The sequence below is a fragment of the Scyliorhinus torazame genome, chromosome 10, assembly GCF_047496885.1.
Source record: "Scyliorhinus torazame isolate Kashiwa2021f chromosome 10, sScyTor2.1, whole genome shotgun sequence".
NCBI lineage: Eukaryota > Metazoa > Chordata > Chondrichthyes > Carcharhiniformes > Scyliorhinidae > Scyliorhinus > Scyliorhinus torazame.
The window spans coordinates 205,693,580-205,717,096 of NC_092716.1; the positions used below are offsets into that span (position 1 = coordinate 205,693,580).

Sequence of the window (23,517 nt, forward strand, 5' to 3'; positions counted from 1 at the left end):
GTAGGTGACCTATCTGTCCTCGGCCACACCCGTCACCTCCAGGGTCCGCTCCTCGAAGGAGGTGAGGATTCACAGGTTCGACACCCCACCGCCAGTGTGGGCCTCCTCCCGCCGATTATGGGAGAGCTTTTTCTGAGGAGACACAGAGAGGGCATCGTTAGCCACACGCGTGGTTTACAGTTGTGGGGAGTGGGATGTGAGGGGTGGGTTGGGGTAGAGGGAGGGCTGAAGGGGGATAGGTGTGGAGGGAGGGTTGGGGGTCACCTGGGGGGTAGGGGGGTGGATGCTCCTTTGAGGGAGTGGGGGGCGACGTTGGCGTCTACTCACTCTTGCTGCCCGGTGTAGGTCGTTGTGGGCACCGAGCGGGAGGAAGAGGCACTGACTGCCAACCTGGTCCTGTTCCATGGGGCAGCGATGGTGGCAACCAGCTTCCCAGAGTTCCACCCCTCTGATGAGGTTGCATCTCGGGGCAGCACATGGGACAGGGTGGCACGCCTGCGCATGTGCCATCAACAGGCGAGCCGAGGCCCTCCAGACCCAGCACCCCCAGAGGATGCCCACGAGGGGCATCGAAGGACACGGTATGAGGTAAGCAGCTGGCTTCCTCCACCTCAGATGCACCCTGGAGAGACACGTGGATGTAGTGGTAGAGCTCAGAGGGCCAAGTACATCGAGGATCACTGAGGCCATTGGGGACGGGGGTGTGTGTGTGGAGTGTGCGTGGTGGGGTGGGGGAGTTGTGGCACCCACATGAGAGTGGGGATCTGTATTGAACAATAAACATCCTTGTGCACAACCAGTTGGAAGCCTCTGTCACTTTCTTCCACAGACAGGCAGGGGTCAGCCGTGTACAGACAGGTAGGGGTCAGCCAATGACATAGATTGAGGAGCCCCAGTGCCCAGCTCTCTGTGGGTTATCATCACCCCAATTCCCTCGACAGTGACCTGCTGACTGTGCCTACACAGTCCCAGCACCCTGGAGAATGTGGCATATACCCTGGGAGGGTGGGAAATGTGGGTGGTGGGTGGGTAAGGATGCAATGATGGATCAGACCACACCCTAGGTGAAGCGGGTGCATATGAGGGCCTCCCTTGACCTCCGGGCATGCCGGACCTTCACTGCTGCCGCCTGTCCTGCAGCCTCCGGCTGCGCCTCAGGTGCTTCTCCGGCCTCATTGTCCGGCTCCTACTGGTCCGGCGTCTCCTCATCATCCTCGGCCACATGTCCCTCATCACCAACCTCCAGCAAGTCGCCCCGCTGGTGTGCCAGGTTGTGAAGGACACAGCAGACCACACCAAAGCGGGCAACCCTCTGGGTGGTGTACTGGTGTGCACCACCGGAGCGGTCGAGGCATTGGAACCACATCTTGAGAAGTCCAATGCACTGCTCAATGACAGCCCATGTGGCTGCATGGGCCCCGTTGTAGCGGGACTCTGCTTCAGTTACCGGCCTCCGTACTGCCGTCATGAGCCAGGTCCGCAGCAGGTACCCCTTATCCTCCAAGAGCCAGCCGCCCATCCTGGGGTGCTTGCCAAAGAGGGCGGCAATGACCGACTGCCCAGGATGTAGCTATCGTACACGCTCCCCGGGAAGCATGCACACACATGCATGATCTTTATCTGGTGGTCACAGACGAGTTATATGTTGAGGGAGTGGAACCCCTTTCTGTTAACATAGGGCACCCCAGATGGCCCGGTGAGTGCAGGGCAACATGTGTGGCATCAATGACCCCTTGGACCTGGGGCATCCTGGTGAAGTGGAGAATCCTGCTAGCCCAGACACCTGGCTGGGCTTAGTCCATGTCAAAGATGATGTAGTCTTCCGCCCGGGCATACAAGGCATTTGTAACCTGCCAGATGCATCTGTGGGCTGTGGCCTGTGAGATACCACACAGGTCCCCGCTCGAGCCCTGGAATTATCCTGTGGCATTAATGTTCAAGGCTACAGTGACCTTGACAGCCACCTGGAGCGGGTGGCATCCTCCTCCATGTGGTGCCAAGTCAGTGAGGATATAGCACAGGTGCCGCACAGTCTCCTTGTTGAGTTGGAGTCTCCTGCGGCAGGCGCTGTCCGTCATTTGTTCAAAGGACCAGTGCCGCCTGTACACCTTGGGCCATCGAGGGACTCCCCCTCTGGGTCCCTCTCTGGCCTGATGAGCGGCCAGGTCCTCAGGGTGTAGGGTGGGGTCCAGTATATGTGCCGCCGCCTCGAGCACCTGCAGACGATGCTGCTGGCGCCTTTTCCTGCGTCGGGTCGCATTGCATAGCACCAGCACCACTAGGGCAACCTCTACATCCAACATCCCTGCCACAGCATTTAAAAGCTGCAAAGAATTGGGAGAGGGTGTTAGACTGACAAACAGAGGTGGCTCCCACACTGGACCCTCCGCCCAGAACGCTGTGCCCACGCACTCCCGGTGCAGCGGGCCCTTCTCACCGAGCCCCAGAACCTGTACCCTGGATACCCACTCACAACATCAACCAGACCGGGGGCTGGCTCCCTCCAGGCGGCACCTATGAAATGATTCATTGCGAAAATACAGCATATAAAACAGTTGCATTCAAGAGATTACAAAATAAAGAACACATTTAAAATTTGACTTCACATCACTAGTTTCATTGGAGAGATTGCCGATGATACATGAGCCAACCATTGGAAACAAGATGAGCATAAATGAATTTGGGCTGAATTTGCAATTATATTACTTACTCAGTTTGCTGGGTGAAGTCAAAGTGACTTCATATTCAACACAAAATCTTGCACGGTGGCCTACAAATCCCTGAACAGGAGAGCATCTCCAAAGAAGGGTAACAAATTACAGACAAAATCTTTAATATAGGGCGCCCAAACTTTTTCTCAACTGGACTTGAGCAGGTGTTTTTTATAAATTAGGGTCAAGCTTCATCATGTCCTCACATGTACCTAACCAGACCCAAACCAAACTAATCCACTCATCGTTTCATTAATTATGTGTTTACTTATCAGGAACACCTGGTATACTGCACAAATTCGGCCTTAATTGCATGTTATTAAATGTCTTTGCTACATAGCTATAATATAACAAAGCAGTTGGAAGGAGGTCCTGATTATTATAGTGCATCTATTAATAATATTTGTGGAAAAAGACAGGATGTTTGATACTTTGTTGTGAGAAAAATATGTGAAGTTTTTAATTAAGTTATATACATCCACACTTTTTCCTACTTTATTGTATGTGGTTCATATTTTGTCTAAACCTTTGGCCACAATTTCCTCCCTCCTTGAATTCGGCTGGGTACATGATACGTTTTATAATTCAAGTTAAATAGGATCATTTTATAAACAGTGAATTACTACAGTTTCACTTCAATTCTCAATTTTCACCAAAAGCTTAAAAGAGAAGGGAAATGAATCACTTTATAAAATCCCAAGCCCTTGTCGTTGTGTGTCAATTGAGAGTCATTCTATAAATGTTGTTCCTGTTGGTAAATTATGGGTTGAATTTTGAGCCCCAACTGGGTTTCGGAGGGAAGGTGGATAGTGTGGTGTTGGGTGTTCTGACACACAGAAGAGCCAACACAGTTGCATATGGTACAACGCTTCTTTATTTAAACTCACTATTTACAACTTGGTCTTTGCACTCTGCACGTGGGGGGCTCCCTGCTTGTGGTGTTTCAACAGCTCTTTCTTGTTTCCTTCTCCCCAGACCTACTGACCTCCAGGTGTCGTGCTCGTGCTTTTTATGTGGTTGGTGTTCTTGTCTGTGATTGGTTGTGGTGTTGTGTACTCTGATTTGCCTGTTAGTGTGTCCATCATGATGTGTGTGTTTGAATATCATGACATCCCCCCTTTTTACAAAGATATGTGCCTACGTGGTAATAAATATGATCGTGACGTGAGTGCATCTAAGAGTGTGTGTGTGTCGTGTGCAGCATGTGTCTATGACGGAACTATGTACATGGGGCGATGTCGAGTGCGTCACATGAATCCAGTTGTACCATAACATAACAGAAATGCGAACGAGAGAAGAAGAAAAAAAATTTGAACAGTTGTCCAGTCAGACGACATCTGGAACGATAAACAACAACAGGTTATCATGTAAAATTGTCCAACTTATTAAACATATGAACTGTATTATAAGTCCATTCTAATGGGTTTGCGACGAATTCGGGTTGACCGCCTTAAGGGTGGATCAAGAACCACCGGCTGCTGTGCAGGCATGGCCATGGGTGGCGATGGAAAGGGCGTGATGTGCGGCAGCTCCACAAAGTCATCCTCGGAAGCCTGTTGAGGATCTGGCGTGTTGTGTGGCTGTGAGCGTGGAAGTCGGCGAAGGGCGCGCCGATTGCGGCGACGCACGGAACCATCCGGCATGCGAACCAGGAACGAGCGGGGAGCCACTTGTCGGAGGACTTCGGCCGGTGCTGACCAGCCACCATACGGTTGATGGACGCGTACTTTGTCTCCGGAGGACAGGGGGGGCAGGTCCGTCGCTCGTGTGTCGTACCGACCTTTCTGGCGATCACGCTGCAGTTGCATGTTCCGAAGAACCGCCTCATGGTCTGTTGTCGGTGCCAGGACGGAAGGTACCGTCGTCCTGAGGGAGCGACCCATTAGTAGCTGCGCTGGCGAGAGGCCCGTGGATAACGGGGCCGATCGATAGGCCAGCAAGGCAAGGTTAAAGTCCGATCCGTCATCAGCCGCCTTGCACAGGAGCCGCTTTGCGATGTGGACACCCTTTTCAGCCTTCCCGTTCGATTGTGGATGCAGAGGGCTGGATGTCACATGAGTGAAACCATATGCTGCGGCAAAGGACGACCATTCACGGCTGGCAAAACAAGGTCCATTGTCTGACATGACAGTCCTTGGAATGCCGTGGCGAGCAAACGTTTCCTTGCAGGCCCCAATGACTGCGGACGACGTCAGATCATGGAGAGGCATGACTTCCGGGTAGTTTGAGAAGTAGTCTATAATAACAATGTAATCTCTGCCGAGCGCGTGAAATAGGTCAACACCCACCTTCGCCCAGGGGGACGTCACCATCTCGTGTGGTAGAAGTGTTTCCGGAGGTTGCGCTGGCTGAAACCTCTGACAGGTTGTGCAGTTGAGCACCATGTTGGCTATGTCTTCATTAATACCCGGCCAATATACCGCCTCCCGGGCCCTTCGTCTGCATTTTTCGACGCCCAAGTGGCCTTCGTGTAGTTGACGAAGAATCATCTGGCGCACACTGTGTGGAATGACGATCCTATGCGATTTCATAAGGACCCCGTCTATATTGGTGAGATCATCTCGCACATTATAAAACTGGGGGCACTGCCCTTTTAGCCACCCTTCCGTCATGTGGCGCATCACTCGCTGCAGCAGAGGGTCAGTCGCCGTCTCTGCGCGTATGTGGGCCAGACAAGGATCATCAGCTGGCATATTTGCTGCTGTCAGAGTCACGTGTGCCTCAATTTGACGCACGAACCCCTCCGCATCTGGTGGTGTGCTCACTGCTCGGGAAAGAGTGTCCGCCACTATGAGTTCCTTCCCCGGAGTGTAGATCAGTTCAAAATCGTACCTCCTGAGTTTAAGTAAGATGCGCTGGAGGCGAGGAGTCATGTCGTTCAGGTCTTTGTTAATGATGTTGACCAGGGGGCGGTGGTCAGTTTCGACCGTGAATCGTGGCAGGCCATACACATAGTCGTGGAACTTGTCCAGTCCAGTTAACAAGCCCAGGCATTCTTTTTCGATTTGCGCGTAGCGCTGTTCGGTAGGGGTCATGGCTCGTGAGGCATACGCAACCGGGGCCCATGATGACGTGCTGTCTTTTTGCAGGAGTACCGCTCCAATACCAGATTGGCTGGCGTCTGTTGAGATCTTTGTAGGGCGAGTCGTGTCAAAGAAGGCCAGCACTGGTGCCGTGACCAGTTTGTGCTTGAGCTCCTCCCATTCCCGCTGATGCGACTGGTGCCAGTTGAATTCCGTCGATTTTTTTACGAGATGGCGCATGTTTGTTGTATGAGAAGCCAGGTTGGGAATGAACTTCCCAAGGAAGTTGACCATGCCCAGGAATCTTAAGACAGCCTTCTTGTCAGCCGGTCGTGGCATGGCTGTGATGGCGCTAACCTTGTCTGCATCGGGACGGACCCCGGACCTTGAGATGTGGTCCCCGAGGAATTTCAGCTCCGTCTGGCCGAAAGCACACTTCGCACGGTTGAGACGCAGGCCATTTTGCCGTATGCGGGTGAAGACACGTCGAAGACGATGCATGTGTTCCTGCGGAGTGGTGGACCAAATGATGATATCGTCCACATATACACGTACCCCTTCGATGCCTTCCATCATCTGCTCCATAATGCGGTGGAATACTTCAGATGCCGAAATGATGCCGAATGGCATCCGGTTGTAGCAGAATCTGCCAAAAGGGGTGTTGAATGTGCATAGTCTTCGGCTGGCCGGGTCCAGTTTGATCTGCCAGAATCCTTTGGACGCATCCAATTTAGTGAATATGTTGGCTCGCGCCATCTCGCTGGTGAAGTCTTCTCGTTTCGGGATGGGATAGTGTTCCCGCATGATGTTGTTGTTCAGATCTTTTGGATCTATACATATACGGAGCTCGCCAGAGGGCTTCTTTACACAGACCATGGAGCTGACCCATGGCGTGGGCTCCGTGACCTTGGATAGGACCCCTTGGTCCTGAAGAATCTGCAGTTGTGCCTTGAGGCGGTCTTTGAGAGGCGCAGGAACCCTGCGAGGTGCGTGAACGACAGGGATGGCGTCCGGTCTGAGTCGAATCTTGTACGTGTGTGGCAATGTCCCCATGCCTTCAAAAACCTCCTGGTTGTGAGCAAGGAGGGAATGGAGATTCGCGTGGAACTCAGCATCCGGGAAGTCGGATATCTCATCTGGAGAGAGAGACATGATGCGCTGTACCAGGTGAAGGACCTTACACGCTTGTGCGCCCAGTAACGAGTCCTTTGATGAGCCCACAACTTCGAAGGGGAGTGTGGCCGTGTACCCCTTGTGAGTCACCTGTAGCTGGCAAGATCCTACGGACGGGATAACGTTCCCGTTATAGTCAACCATCTTAAGCCGGGATGGTGTGATGGGTGGTTTGACCTTCATGGCCTGGACTGCAGAGTAAGCAATCAGGTTGGCGGATGCGCCGGTGTCCAGACGGAAGGCGACGCGCGATCGGTTGACCGTCAGGGTGGCACACCACTCATCGTCTGGATTGATGGCATTGACCTTGTTGACATCAATGACGGCAACTCGGAAGTCATCCTGGTCATCTGCATCACTTAACTGGAAGTCGTGATGCGTGGGCTGGACGGTCCTGACTCGTGTGCGAGGTTGTCGAGGATGCGCCGGATCCATGGGTTGAGCCGCACGACAGCGGGCTGCGTAGTGGCCTATCATGGCACATCTGTTGCACTGTCGGTATTTTGCAGGACATTGCCCTTTTAAGTGTAGACCTCCACACTTGCTGCACGTCATGACGTCACGACGTTCGTTGCGCCACTGCGCATGCGCAGTGCGATCTTGCGGTGGGCGCGCCTGCGCAGTGCGTCCCTCGTTGTGGCCGTTATTCTTGGCGCGCACCTGCGCGGGAGACCGCGAAAAGCGCGGGAAGCGGCCGCTGTCGTCCGGGCCGTGGGGCGGGAAGAAATCGACGGCCTGGATGCGTTCAACGTCGTGGGCGGCCTGGCTTGCCGATTCGACGGCTGGGGACCCCCTCCGTGCCAACTCGGACGCCTGAAATCGGGCAAAACGGCAGGCAGCATTTTCATGGAGGACACAGGCTTCCACAGCAGACGCTAAGGTGAGGCTCTTTATTTTAAGAAGCTGCTGGCGTAGGCCACTAGAGGCAACGCCAAAAACAATCTGGTCCCTGATCATGGACTCTGTGGTGGTGCCGTAACCGCAGGACTGCGCTAGAATCCGGAGGTGCGTCAAAAAGGGTTGAAAAAGCTCCTCCTTACCTTGCAGGCGTTGCTGAAAGATGTATCTTTCGAAAGTTTCGTTTACTTCAGTTTGAAAGTGCTGGTCCATTTTGAGGATGACCGTGTCATATTTGGCCTGGTTTTCGCCTTCCTCGAACACCAGTGAATTAAAGACATCGTTTGGGTGGGGGCCTGCGTAGAAGAGGAGCATTGCAATCTTCGAATCATCCGAGACATTCTGTTTTTCGGTGGCACGGATGTACAGGTCAAATCGCTGCCTGTAGAGCTTCCAGTGGTGCCTAGGTTCCCCGTGACTTGCATCGGCTGCGGTTTGCCGGTGTGGTCCATGTCCAGAATGGCAGGTTGGTAGGCAGGTATCGATCCACTCCTGTACCATGTGGTGTTGGGTGTTCTGACACACAGAAGAGCCAACACAGTTGCATATGGTACAACGCTTCTTTATTTAAACTCACTATTTACAACTTGGTCTTTGCACTCTGCACGTGGGGGGCTCCCTGCTTGTGGTGTTTCAACAGCTCTTTCTTGTTTCCTTCTCCCCAGACCTACTGACCTCCAGGTGTCGTGCTCGTGCTTTTTATGTGGTTGGTGTTCTTGTCTGTGATTGGTTGTGGTGTTGTGTACTCTGATTTGCCTGTTAGTGTGTCCATCATGATGTGTGTGTTTGAATATCATGACAGATAGTTCCACCTGTCACCAACTCCATCCCTGCCTTTGGACCACTTTTTTAGAAGCAGAATTGGGGGAAAGTTATAGCAAAGTTCCCTGCCCACACAGTTCGTTAAGTGTCCATTGGGACCAATTATAGGGGACCGATGGAACTTTCCTGCAGGCAGCAGCAGGCTGTATAGGTGTTTGAGTGTGACTTCCTGCCTGGGTACAAGAGAAGCAACATGCTGTCCAGATAGGTGTGCACCCGCTCGGGTGCCTCCATCTTGAAGTGCCCTTTCCCTCACTTACCTTCCATTGCAGCCTGCTGCTCCTTTCTTTCAGGCCTTTGATTGGGCCTCCAGCTTCAAGATTCTGCTTATTATCCTCAGTTGCACAGCGAGCCCATCTCCAAGCTAAGGAAGGGGGTATCCATGAAAATTGTGCTGGTGGAGGTCTTGTGGCACATTGGGTAGCCTCCCTACATCTGAGCCTGCAGGGATAATCCAGGTAATTATAGGCCGTTGAGCCAGGTGTCAGTGGTGGGGAAGCTATTGGAGAAGATACTGATACATATTTGGAAGTGAACGAACTTGTTAGTGCTAGGTAACATGATTTTGTGCGGGGAAGGTCATGTCTTACCAACTTGATAAAGTTTTTTGAAGAGGTGACAAAATTAATAGAGGAAGGAAAGGCTGTGGATGTCGTCTACATGGAGTTTGGTAAGGAGTTTGACAAGGTCCCTCATGGCAGACTGGTACAAAAAATAAAGTCGGCTGGGATTCAGGGTGTGCTCGCTGGATATATAAAGTACTGGCAAGGCAACAGGAGACAGGGAGTAACAGTAGAAGGGAGTTCTTCAGAATGGAGATCTATAACTAGTGGTGTTCCACAGGGATCAGTGCTGGGACCACTGTTGTTTATAATATATATAAATGATCTGGAGGAAAATGTAGATGGTCTGATTAGCAGGTGTGCAGATGACACTAAGACAGGTGGAGTGGCAGATAGTGAAGGGGACTGTCAGAGAATACAGCAGAATACAGATTGATTGGCGAGTTGGGCAGAGAAATGGCAGATGGAGTTCAATCCGAATAAATGCGAGGTGATGTATTTTGGAAGATCAAATTCAGATGTGAATTATACACTAAATGGCAGAACCTTCAAGAGCATTGACAAACAGAGGGATCTGGGCATTCAGGTCCATAGTTCAATGAAAGTGACAATGTGGGCGGATAAGGTGGTCAAAAAGGAATACGACATGCTTGCCTTCACCGGCTGGGGCATTGAGCACAAGAGTTGGCAGGTCATGTTAAACCTATATAAAACTTTAGTTAAGCTACATTTGGAATATTGCTTGCAATTCTGGTCACCACACTACCAGAAGGACGTGGATGCTTTGGAGATAGTGCAAAGCAGGTTTACCAGCATGTTGCCTGGTCTGGAAAGTGTTAGCTATGAGGAGAGGTTGAATAAACTTGGATTGTTTTCATTGGAAAGACGGAGGCTGAGGGGAGACCTGATTGAGGTCTACATCAATACGAGAGGTATAGACAGGGTGAATAGTCAGAAGCTGTTTCCCAGAGTGGAAGACTTAATTACAAGAGGACACAGGTTCAAGGTGAGAGGGGGAAAGTTTAGGGGAGATGTGCAGGTAAAGTTTTTCACGCAGACAGTGGTGGGTGGCTGGAACGCATTGCCAGAGGAGGTGGTGGAAGCAGGCACGATAGCAATGTTGAAGATGTATCTTGATGGACACATGAATGACCGGGGAATGGCGCGATACAGATCGTTTGGGCAATAAGTAATGGTCTAAATAAGGAATCTGGATCGGTGCAGGCTTGGTGGTCCTAAGGGCCTGTTCCCTGTGCTCAAATGTTCTTTGTTCTTTGAGTCAGAAGCTCAGGGTTAAAGTCCCACCCCATTACTTGAACGCCTTGGAAGGAATGGCCCAACAGGCTGATGATCAACCTGAAATTCTCCCAATGCACCTGTGGCAGGTGATAAAAGTGGGAGAGCTTTCTGGTCAGCTAGAAATGCATGCAATAGCCTCCCCATTTTAAAAGACCCCCTGCCTTGTTCGGGCTATACTCTGACAAAAATCTTCCTCACTTTGGGGGGCCTGAGGAAGAGAGATTTAAAAAACTGAAAACCGTGTATTCCCACCCCCCCCCCCCCCCCCCCCCCCCCCCCGATTCTCTGGCCCGGATCGGCCGAAGTCCCGCTGCTAGAATGCCTGTCCCGCCGGCGTGGATTAAACCACCTACCTTACCGGCGGGACAAGGCGGCGCGGGCGGGCTCCGGGGTCCTGGGGGGGGGGGCGCGGGGCGATCTGGCCCCGGGGGGTGCCCCTACGGTGGCCTGGCCCGCGATCGGGGCCACCGATCCGCGGGTGGGCCTGTGCCGTGGGGGCACTCTTTTCCTTCCGCCTTCGCCACGGTCTCCACCATGGCGGAGGCGGAAGAGACTCCCTCCACAGCGCATGCACGGGGATGCCGTGAGCGGCCACTAACGCTCCTGCGCATGCGCCGCCCGGCAATGTCATTTCTGCGCCAGCTGGCGGGGCACTTCCGCCAGCTGGCGGGGCGGAAATCAGTCCGGCGCGGGCCTAGCCCCTCAAGGTTAGGGCTCTCCTCCCAAGATGCGGAGGATTCCGCACCTTTGGGGCGGCGCGATGCCCGACTGATTTGCGCTGTTTTTGGCGCCGGTCGGCGGACATCGCGCCGATACCGGAGAATTTCGCCCCTGATCTGGAAGTGAATGGAGCATCAGCCGAAAAACAGGATTGGCACTGGGCACCAATCCCGTTACAGTGCTCTGGTCTCCTGGCGATCGCAACAGCGAGTGACACGCCCCACATTGGCGGCACCATGCAAATGGGTCTTTGCACTCATCTGATTAACGGGCTGGAAGCCCGATTCTCCAGCCTCCCATGATGCACCAGCCCTCTCAGCTGGGTTCCATGCAGGGTGAATTGGTTCAAGCATTTTCAAATATGGCCCTAATGCGGTGGATCCTGTATTGGGTCAAGGGGGTCAGTGCATGAGGGAAGTACCCCACAAAGTTCATCAGAAGGTCCCCTCCCTCCCACAGCACAAATCCGGCTCCCCCCGCCTCACTGCCCCCATCGAGCCACCCCATCAATCCGCCCATCAGAACCCTCACAGGCCCCCCCATCGGATATACCATCACACCCACCCATCAAACTCTCCATCAGATCCCCAACATCCCCCCCCAGCAGAGACCCCCAAAAAAGACCCCCATGAGACCCACAACAGAGACCCCCATCAGATCTCCCCTTCAGAGATCCTTGCCTGAGAGCTGAAGAGCAGTCCAGCCATTGCATTTTCCCAACTCTATCCGAACATCTGCTGTCTGCTACAAGTGTCAGAGGCTTCCTCGAAGGCCAAGTACACTTCAAAGAGTTTAAAGTCCCCTGAAAGCCTTTGACATGAAGATCTTCCATTCAATTTCACACAGCAATACATTGCATTAGCCAGTGATGACAGTTTTATAACTCCAGAGACAACCTCTTGTTGGACTGTTTATTGATCTTTCCCTTCATGCTTGAATACATCTCTATTACCCTACTTTGATGCTAACCACAATGTTTATAACACTCTTGCTATGATTGACAACTCCTCATCATATCAAAAGCAGCCAATTGCATTCTATTGTTAAAAAGATGAAGTTCCTGCCCCTTGGTACCCTGACATTCCCCCAATGCCACAGCAGTGCCAACCTGTCAGTGCCAGGTTGGCACTGCCAGGGTGCTGGGACTGCTCTGCCCTGTCCACGACCACACAGGGTGGCTCCAATGGGCTACAAGTTCCCCCGGCGTGGCCATCACTTTTGGTTTCCATTTTTGGAAACGAGTACTGATTCCTGCTAACCTCACGCTATGCCAGGAGACCCCAGCCTCAAATGGCTGAGCATATTTAAATGGGTTTTAAGATCATAAGACATAGGAGCAGAATTAGGCCACTCGCTCCATCGGGTCTGCCCGGCCATTGAATCATAGCTAATTTTTTTCTCATTTCTATTCTCCTGCCTTCGCCCATAACCCCTGATCCCTTATTAATCAAGAACCTATCTATAGCTGTTTTAAAGACACTCCGTGATTTGGGCTCCACAGCCTTCTGCGGCAAAGAGTTCCACAGTTTCACCACCCTCTGACTGAAGAAATTCCTCCTCATCTCTGTTTTAAAGGATCGTCCCTTTAGTCTGAGATTGTGCCCTCTGGTTCTAGTCTTTACAACAGGTGGAAACATCCTCTCCATGTCCACTCTACCCAGGCCTTATTGGTAGTTTCAATAAGATCACCCCTTACCTTTCTAAACTCCAACGAGTACAGATCTAGAGTCCTCAACCGCTCCTCATACGACAAGCTCTTAATTCCAGGGATCATTCTTGTGAACCTCCTTTGGAGCCTTTCAAAGGCCATCACATCCTCCCTTAGATACGAGGTCCATAACTGCTCACAATACTCCAAATGGGGTCTGACCAGAGCCTTATACAGCCTCAGAAAGTATATCTCTGCTCTTGTATTCTAGCCCTCTTGACATGAATGCTAACATTGCATTTGCCTTCCTAACTGCTGACTGAACCTGCATGTTAACCCTAAGAGAATCTTGAACAAGGACTCCTCAGTCCCTTTGTGCTTCTGATTTCCTTAGCATTTCCCCATTTAGAAAATAGTCTATGCCTCCATTCCTCCTTCCAAAGTCCATAACCTCACAATTTTCCACATTGTATTCAATCTGTCACCTCTTTGCCTGTCCAAGTCCTGCTGCAGCCCCCCTGCTTCCTCAATACTACCTGTCCCTCTGCATATATTTGTATCATCTGCAAACTTAGCAACAGTGCCCTCAGCTCCTTCTTCCAGATCATTAATGTATATTGTGAAAGGTTGTGGTCCCAGCACCGACCCTTGAGGCACACCACTAGTCATCGGCTGCCATCCTGAAAAACACCTCTTTATCCCCACTCTCAGTCAATCCTCAACCCATGCCTGTATCTTACCCTTAACACCATGGGCTCTTAATTTATTGAACTGCCTCCTGTGCGACACCTTGTCAAATGCCTTGTGGAAATCTATATAAATCACGTCCACTGGTTCTCCTTTGCCTAAGTTCATTGTTACCTCCTCAAGGAACTCTAACAGATTTGTCAGACATGACCTCCCCTTGACAAAGCCGTGCTGACTCAGTCCTATTTTATCATGCACTTCCAAGTACTCCACAATCTCATCTTTGATAATGAACTCTGAAATCTTACCAATGACAGGTTAACCGGCCTATAATTTCCCGTCTTCTGCCTCCCTCCCTTCTTAAACAAGGTGTCACATTAGCATTTTCCAGTCCTCTGAGACCCTCCCTGCCTCCAGTGATAAAGATCACCATCAATGCCTCCACAATCTCCTCAGCAATCTCCTTCAGAACACTGGGGTGTAGTATATTCGGCCCAGGTGATTTATCCACCTTCAGACCTTTCAGTATCCCCAGAACCTTCTGCTTAATGATGGCCCTACACTCACCTCTGCCCCTGATCCCAAAGTGAACTAGTCCCCTACTGACAAGTTCTAGTCATGGACTGAAACCTTGGACCCAAGATATCATTTCAGTTTTCTTTGTGCTGACTGTAAGACCGAAGTTCCTGCATAATTTTGGGAATGAGTCAGTGTTACATTGCATGTCTGGCTCTGCATTGGCAGCACAAACATCAATAAACAGCTGCCAGAAAAATAAGTGTTAATTCAAAAGAGTATTGCACTCAAAGCCTTTAACTTCAGAAAAACATTGGGCTGGAATCTCCGATTTGGAGACTATGGCCTGATGCCGGCGTGCGAACGGCGGTGTTTTACTACTGAAAAATCGGTGCAAAACGGCCACCGGTCCTCCGTTTGGAGGGGGGCTAGCAGGCACGCAGTGTAGAGCACTTGGCTCTAGCTGTCAATACGGCCAGAGAATTGCCAGGTCTGTGGCTGCGCATGCGCACAGCGGCGGCCTGCAGTGGCCGCACCGTGCAACATGTCGCCGGCCACCCGTGGACCCAGCCTGCCAAATAGTTCCCCCCCTTTGGCCAGGCTCGCCATCTCCAAATCACCCCCCACGAGTGCCCCCAGGCCCTGCCAAAGACCCCCCTGCATGCAGATCGGCTCTCCCCCGACTGTGGCGGTGCTGGACTCAGCTTAGGCTGGGTCCCCACTTCACTCATGCTCAGTGACTCTAAAATCACAAAACATCCGTGTTTCTGAAAGCCATTTGCTTATGGTCTACACTTTTGTAGGAATCTACTGTGCGGTTTAAGTGTAGTCTTGTATACACTTCAAAACTCAGTAGAAATTTAAGTTACACTTCTCGGATGCGAAATAAAAATGTTATTGTGTCTATTGCTTATAATTGAGAGACTGAAATCTTCTTGTGGTTACAAATCAAATGTTCTCAATAAAGCCCTTGCCAGCAAAAGACTTTAAGAGATATAATTGGCTTAATGGTTTACAAACAGATTTAACTTTCAAAATACAGTAATGGTTCTTTGCTCAAAGCACAACAGCTTGCGCAGACTTTAAGAATTAGATTGGAAATATGAAATACGAAATAAGGATAGCAAATAGTTAGGTAAAAGGTATAGAGTGATCCTGTATGGAAAATGTCTGCCTGGACCTCTTTAAGGAGAATATTATCAGCCTGACTCCATTTGTCCCTACCCCTGCAATGTGCTGATTGGTTTGGATGGGTCTCAAATGCATTTGGTTGGATGGTCCGTTGTCAATCATCAATAAGCAACATTTCTGAAGACATGTTTTTTAGATCATTGTCCTATGTTGGAATGTGATGTATTCTTTTAATCAATTCTAGCTTTCACTGGATTTTGACTGCACTATTATCTGTATTCTGAACAATGGTGGGTTCATGTAGTCATGGTGATCTTGATCAGATTGTGGTATGGCTGCAAACTTTTGCAATTCTGTTCATTAGAACAATGGACAGCATATTATGTCAATTTAACTTTTCAGTAAAATGTTGCATAAGCTTTAGCTAGCTTTTAGATGTTTCAAATTCTGTGCTTTGCCGTTGCAAATCCTGCAAGCTGTATGTTTTTGTAATCAAAGTTATGCTTGAAGTTTTATGATGAAATCCATTTTAAAATGGATTTTAAACTGAGCTTTAGTATTTACATTAAAATGGCTAAATCAATTACCCTTTTACCTATCAGAAATAGACAGTTCCCTTTAATCCTGCCTTTGATAAATCGAAAGATTAAGTGAGATATATCATAATAAAATAAAAAAGGAGAAATGCGATCGGATAGGTAAAAGCGCGAAGAGGAACTCACTCACATTGTCTTTGATGGTTTGTTTGTTTGAAAACAACCTTCAACAATAGAGCGGGCAAGCATTGTATTTCAAGCATTGCAGTAAAAAGTATTAAAATTCTCAACGAATTAATATTATACAACAACAATTAATCAATTAATTGAATTTGATTCTACTGATTCAGTATTAATCTTTTAGCAATATGTTAGTAATATAGTCAAATAATTGATAGGTTAGTAACAGTTCAACAGTAATGTTGTAGTACTATTTCATCTAATAATGGGGGTGCAGTGGGGTTCGTGTGAATCATTCTGATTGTTGGGCCTCTGCGTTTAGTGAATAGTTGGCTAGCGCATTTGATCACCAGGAATGTCATGTAAATGATGAATCCTACACAGAAGAAAAAGATTATTCTTACTGCGCACATTCCCAACCACCCACAAAGTTTCTCCCAGATAGAGGTATCTGAGGGTGTGTCAAGCTTTCTGACTTCCTTTTGAATGTGTGCTGCCAGATCTTTAACTCCTTTTGAATTATCTGGAATAAAAGTGCAACACTCCGCACCAATCAGGGTGCAGGTGCCACCTTTTTTGGCTAGCACATAATCAAGTGCCATTCGATTTTGTAATGTCATGGTTCGAATTGCTCGCATTTCATCAGAGATCTTATCGAGGCCAGTGGCGGTATAATCAGCTACATCTTGTGTGATGGTCGTGATTTTATTTAGTTCGTTGGCTACCCTTATCTCCCAATAAAAAGGAATAATTTTAGCATAGATTGTGTCTCGTGCACTGAGGGCACGTTTAGTTCTTTGCGCGGGTAGTCCTGATAGAGAAGGGAAATGAGGGAAATGACTTAGTAAAAATTGATAAATTGCTTAAAACATTGATATACTGATTAAAACGTGATATCATGATTACATAATTCATCAATAATAATAATTTCATGTATACAAATAAAATGATTATACAGCAAAATAACTGAAGTTGAGTATATGATTTAGTAATAATTGGTAAAATTATTGATTATCAAAATTGATTATGTAATTCAGTGATAAAATTATTAATAATAATTCACTAATAAATGAATAATAATGCAGTAAATAATAGTTCAACAGAAATTTTCCATTTTGATGTTATTGGCTAGTGGTACATGTGAATTAATATGAACCATGTGGATTGGTGGGGCACTATGGGTAGGCATGCATTAGCCAAAGTAGCTGATCAGCAACATGCGCAGGAGCGCCAGCGCGTGCTGGCGTCATCCCAGCGCATGCGCAGGGGGTTTCTTCTCCGCACCGGCCATGGCGGAGATTGACAGCGGCCATTGCGGAGGGAAAGAGTGCCCCCACAGCACAGGCCTGCCCGAGGATCGGTGGGCCCCGATCGCGGGCCAGGCCACCGTGTGGGCACCCCTTGGGGCCAGATCCCCCCGCGCCCCCCCGAGGACTCTGCAGGCCGCCCGTGGAGCCAGGTCCCGCCGGTAAGGCCCTGTTGTGATTTACGCCGGCGGGACCGGACGAAAAATGGGCGGCCACTCGGCCCATTGTGGGCCGGAGAATCGCCGAGGGGGCCGCTGCCAACGGCCCACAACTGGCGCGGCTCAATTCCCGCCCCTGCCAAAACACCGGTGCTGTAGAATTCGGCAGCCAGCGGGTCGGGATTCACGCTGCCCCCGGCGATTCTCTGACCCGGCGGGAGTCGGAGACTCCCGCCCATTAACTGTTGAAGTTTGGTTTCTGAGTCAGTATTTCTCTTTTGGAGTTCATCAATTTGTAATAGTATTAGCTGAGTTCTGCATTTTGAGTCTGCCAATAGTGTTTCAGTTTGATCAGATTTCTCGAGCTTAGATTTTGCAGCTCGCAATTGGTCAATGACTGCCACTAGTTTTTCTTTGGTAGTTAACCGTCTTTTAGGGATGATATATTTTGATTCAATTTTCATAGCTACTTTAGACAATCCAAAATGTCGATGAATTGAAAATATAAGGTCTCCCAATATATCATCAACAGAGACATCTGGTACAGCTCGACCTCCCCTTGAAGTTGTGGGAAGTTGTTCTCTACCTTTTGAAGAAACAATGTCTATTTTAGGACTTTTGTCCGCCATAATCCTGCCTTAAAACCCAATTTTTTGGTTGCAAACAGTTTGTGTAATTTGAAGATTACACGACCATAACTATTCAGTTGCGTTTTATTTAGTTGTAGGGCCTGCACCCGATTGAATAACACTTTCCTAAAAAGGTCCTTTCTTAAGATGTCGAAGCACTAGACATTGCTGCTTTAAGACTTTTAATGGGTGAAAAAAAGATTTTATTACCCCAGTCTAGCCGCCAGGTTTCTGGCAGACTTTTATGTAAGCTTCTAAAAGCTGCTTCCAAACTCCGACTGCCTGCTTCTGTGAAAAACGCACAGGTAATACACCACCAAAAAACAAAATCTCCCTGCAGTCTATCCCCATGGTAACATGGTGCACCTGGGATGCCCTAGCTCGAGATTAAAATTCATATCTCCCATTTCCAAACATTCCCTTTCTTCTGGTAAACCATATGCAAAATTTAACTCCTTAGGAAACCAAATGTAAACAACTCGTCTCGACCAAGAAACTCAGAAAGGGCTCACCCAGTGTTCAGTGCTTTCTCACTTCCACACACTTACTGAATAAAGGGAGGCCACCCTTTGATTGCAATCACTTTAGTCCTGTTTGTGCTAAACATGGGTTCCATTCATCCTATCTTTTAAAAATGTCAATCCCCAAATTAAAAGTTATATGTTCAAAAATTCATCATGTAACTAGACATTTTCACCAGGCAGCCGCACACTGGTGGGCTCCCGCTCGGGAATAGAAATTTTGGGGTTTTAACGCCCGGTCCCAGGGGCAACGGAGGCTGAAAAAGCTGTAAGAAGGCACAGGGAAGGGAAATGTCCAAGCTTGGGAAAAAAAAGACTGTGAAAAAGGGGGTTAATGAAAGTCCGCCGGTGAGTGGAAAAGTCAACGCAGGAACTGTAAGGAAAGCAGAGGCTGGAGCACCAGGGGAGGCCACATTGCTCACAGCAGAAGAAATTACCAAAGTGATGGTTGTGGAACTTGAAAAGCAGTTCACAAAGCACATGGAAGCGATGAAGAAGGAGATGGGGGTGGTATTGAAAGTGCTGGTGGAGGAGACGATTGCCCTGGTGAGGGCAGCGGTATCAAGCGCAGCGGCGGAGGTGTGAGAGCAAGGTGAGACACTGAAGGAAGTGGAAGAGGTATTATCGCTGCACAGTGATCAACTCACCTCCATGGGGAAGGAGTTGCGGAAGGAGACAGAGACCAACAAAGGTCTGCGAGCCAAAATGGAAGACCTGGAATACAGATCCAGGCATCAGAATTTGAGGATCGTGGGTCTGCCCGAAGGGGTGGAAGGCCCAAGGCCGACGGAATATTTTGCCACGATGTTGGCGGAGCTATTGGGGGAGGGGGATGATCCCTCCCGAAATGAACTGGATCGGGCTCATCCGTCGTGGAGGTCTATACCAAAGGCGAGTGAGCCTCCAAAAGTAGTAACTGTGTGTTTCCGTAGGTATAGCGTGAAGGAGAAAGTCCTGGGCTGGGCAAAGCAGAAGCGGGTGGTGCAGTGGGCTGGAGCTGGTATACACATATACCAGGACTTTACGGTGGAGCTGGCGAGGAGGCGGACTGCCTTCAGCCGGGTGAAGAAGGCACTGTACATCAGCATGGTGCAGGGCAGCATAGTATATCCAGCTAAGTTGAGGGTGACCTACAAATCCAAGGACTTTTATTTTGGGACGGCAGAAGCGGCGGAGGAGTTTGCGATGGCAGAAGGACTGTGGCAGAATTGAGAAATGGGACAGAGAGCGGGTCGTGCACCGATGTAGCCTCATGTAACTTTATTTTTTAACTGTGTGTTGGTGTATGTACTAAATGAGTCGACACTGTATATTTGGACAAGGGAACAGTTGGGACTTTCATTTGCAATGATGGTTCTTTGGGGCTTGGGTGTGTATGCTGGGGTTGTGTGCTAAAGGGGAATTCTTGGTTTTCCTGGGACCGGGCAAGGGGGAAGGAGACCCGGGCGGGGGCCTCCATGCTGGCCGGTTTAAGCTGGCCAGTGAACGGGAGTGAGGTGGGGGAAGGGGCTGCGGCCATCGGAGCCTGGCAGGACAGGTTTTGGTGAGTCTAGCCGGGATGAAACGTTGGGGGAAGGAACCGAGGTTAGGGGGAGGAGTTTACAAGAGGAAGTGGAGGGGAGGAGTGTGGGAGGGGAGGAGTCTGGGAGGGGGGGTGTCTACAATTCATGGGTGCCATTCACAGTACTCTTTCGGGGACGGGATGGCATTGAATATCAGGGGGGGTTGGGGGGTGGACTATATATGTCAACGGTGACCAGGGGCGATTACAGATTCCTTTTTCTTTTTTCCTCCTTGGGAGTTTTAGTTTTATTTGATGCTTATATTGTCAGGTGGGCCGTTATTTGGGGGATGGTGGGAGGATGGGATCGTTGTTGTTGGTAGGGGGTTTGACATTGTATTCGTTACCGTTTACTGTTTATTGGTGGGGGGGTAAATTCTGAAGAAAATGTGAAAATGGAGAATAAAAATATTTTTCAAAAAAAAACTAGACATTTTCACCACACATGCAAGATATAATGTTACAGCATCTTGGGCATGTGCATGATCAATTCCAGCCCCACATGCTCTGGAGTCACAACACAAGTGAATTAACCAATAATTCTTACAAAAATACCTAAAGCCCTTGGCTGCCTAATAATTACAGTCGTCAGGTTTGTAAATATAAACACTATTACTGTTTATTTATAACGAGGACTATTATGAAATAGGCAGTAAATACAACTGGATAGCAAAACACTAATACCTACTACCCACTTTAACCCTCTATCCATACACATAAGACAGACAAACACAGAGGGGTAGAAAGTGGTAAAAACAATAATAAAGATGAAGGCCAAAAGAATAGACTCTTTGCTATAGACGGTGGTTCGTTTGCACACCTTCTTCACAGCAAGCTTACTGATTAAACTCTCTAGTTTTTGGGCGACATCGTGGAGCAGTGATTAGCACTGCTGCCTACGGCGCTAAGGACCCGGGTTCGATCCCAGCCCTGGGTCACTGTCCATGTGGAGTTTTCACATTCTCTCCGAGTCTGCATGGGTTTGACCCCCACAACCCAAAGATGTGCAGGTTAGGTAGATTGGCCACATTAAATTGCCCCTTAATTGGAAAAAAATAATAATTGGGTACTCTAAATTTTTTTTTTAACTCTCTGGTTTTCAGCCGGTCGAGTCATTCATTCAGGGTCTTTGTAATTTAGAAAATGCAGTACTCACCGGCAGCAGGCTTTCTGTAAAGACATTTTATTTCTCATCGGACTGGGCTTTCAGCTTCAGGTTTGCATTCAGGCGTCTATCTTTCTGTAGAGACACTTTATTTCACATCACAACTTGCTTCCAACTCATGGTTTGACTTAAGGCCTCAGCAGTCACAAGAGAGCAGCACCCAGACTTGTTGGAGAGAGAGTCAGCCCCCACAGTTGCCTTCTGGAGAAAATTAGCTGGATCCTTTTGGAGAAAGTTAGTTAGATCTCTTCACCGGGCTGCCAGAATCAAAACTTGAACCTCGGGACTCTGGAAAACCTTCCAGTGGAATAATATCCAACATCACCTGTTACCTAGCAGAGTACAGCCATCTGGGGACACTTATTGGCCACCAATAAAATTGATCAAACTGAGTCCACACTGATACCAGCCAGCCTGCTGGATTCTTCAGTTTGAATTAAAGTTATAGGCTTCTTGCCTTAAAGGGACATGTCCAATAATCATCCGTGGATCAAAAATGTGATGGCAAAATGAAATAAGGGAATAAACAGCAAGGACTCTTACAATAATATCAATCCTGCCTATGGACAACATATTTATATTCTTGAGCTTAGAAAAAGCTTAAAATCACTTGTTTTAATCATTCATTGATGTGGGCATTATTGGCTAGACTAGCATTTATTGTCCATCCCTAACTACCCTTGAGAAAGTGCTGGTCAGCTGTCTTCTTGAACTGCTGCAGATCCTGTGGTGTGGGTGCACCCACAGTGCTGTTAATGGGGGAACTCCAGGATTTTGTCCCAGCGATAGTGAAGGAACGGCAATTTATTTCCAAGTGAGGATGGTGAGTGGCTTGGACGGGAATTTCCAGGTGGTGGTGTGCTAGGAGCTACATATATTCACACAGAGGGCCCTGACCTTTGCGAACAAAATGAACATGTCCACTCATTGCGGGGGGACAGATATTCCCTGGTTTATTCCACAGGGCAATGTCTTGACCAATCAGAGTCAACCTATCTGATTTGACTTCAAACAAAAGCTTGGCAGTTAACAGTTCCCCAGTGCATTGTCCATATCAATGCCTCTCCAAATCAGAATGCACTTGCACCCTTATCTCATTCAGTATAAATTGTTGTTCCCTATGAGATTTGGTATTCTTGCGAAACGTGACTTAATGAGTGCACAACGAAAAGCTTCGACAGCATGTCCCTTTTCTCAGCAATAATTAAAGCTACTTCAGATGAATGAATAAATGTGCTTTAGTCCGCTGTCTCTAGGACTTTGTGACAGGGCTATGTCATCTCTTTTATGAAGGTCTAAAATCAGCCATCCTTTGGCTGTCAAGATCAATCTGGCACCTTACCTGTTAAACCTCTTATAGACGAGCATGCCATGTCTACAGTTCTGTGAATTTTCCACCTTTATATAAATCAGAGGCTGTGCATACGTTTTGCAGCAGAACTGTGACGAGGAGCTGAATTCTTCCTGCTCAGCTCTAGTTAACCATGCAAACTAATGCCTTAATGGATAGCAATCCTAGATGCACCCACACCAGTTTCAGATCTGGTTTTGATTGTGAAATTCAACCTGAACCCCTGTGCACACTTGGGGTCTCTGCCAAAATTTCTTGGACATGGAGTGGCACTCAGAGTCGGATCACCACTCTTCCCCTACCTTTTTACCTTCAAATCTTCTCAATCCTGTCTTTTCCAACCTTCCAACTCAGGCCGGTTGAGAGTTGTTCAGGGCAGCGCACTCCCAAGGTCTTCAGAGTTGGATGCAAAGAGGCAATGCTTCCTTTTTTACTTCCCAGCTGCCAAAGATTCGATGGCTGGGATTCTGAGGGTTTCCAGAGGAGTGATCTGGGTGGGTTCCCAGATGACCAGAGGCTCTTTGAACATTTACAGGACCGAGTGAGCAATCAGGAGAGTGAACAATGTTGTGTTAGAACATAGAACATAGAAAAATACAGCACAGAACAGGCCCTTCAGCCCACGATGTTGTGCTGAACTTTTGTCCTAGATTAAGAACAAATTAATCTACACACCATCATTCGACCGTAACACATGTACCTATCCTAGGTCAGTATAAAAGACAGACAGAGAGCACACTCAGTAAGCTTTGCGCAGGTGAAGGAGAAACACATCCTGAGTGAGTGAGACACATCCAGAGTGGGAATTGGAACTTGGTAATTTGGTGCAGTGAGGTAATCAGGAAAGGTAAGTGCTAAGTCTAATTTTGCTGTTTTCCAGTTAAAAGTGCAGTGTGTAGCTTAGTGTCTGGTTGGCTGA

At 48.7% G+C, this 23,517-nt stretch overlaps 1 protein-coding gene across 1 annotated transcript in view; it reads left to right on the forward strand.

The window, feature by feature from the left end:
- The window catches only part of otog (otogelin), a 431,253-nt gene that overhangs the window by 299,834 nt on the left and 107,902 nt on the right, over window positions 1-23,517 (forward strand). Inside the window, exon 42 of the mRNA XM_072517704.1 lies at window positions 23,209-23,225. Within this exon, the coding sequence (XP_072373805.1) occupies window positions 23,209-23,225 (17 nt within the window). The remainder of the gene's footprint in view (window positions 1-23,208; window positions 23,226-23,517) is intronic.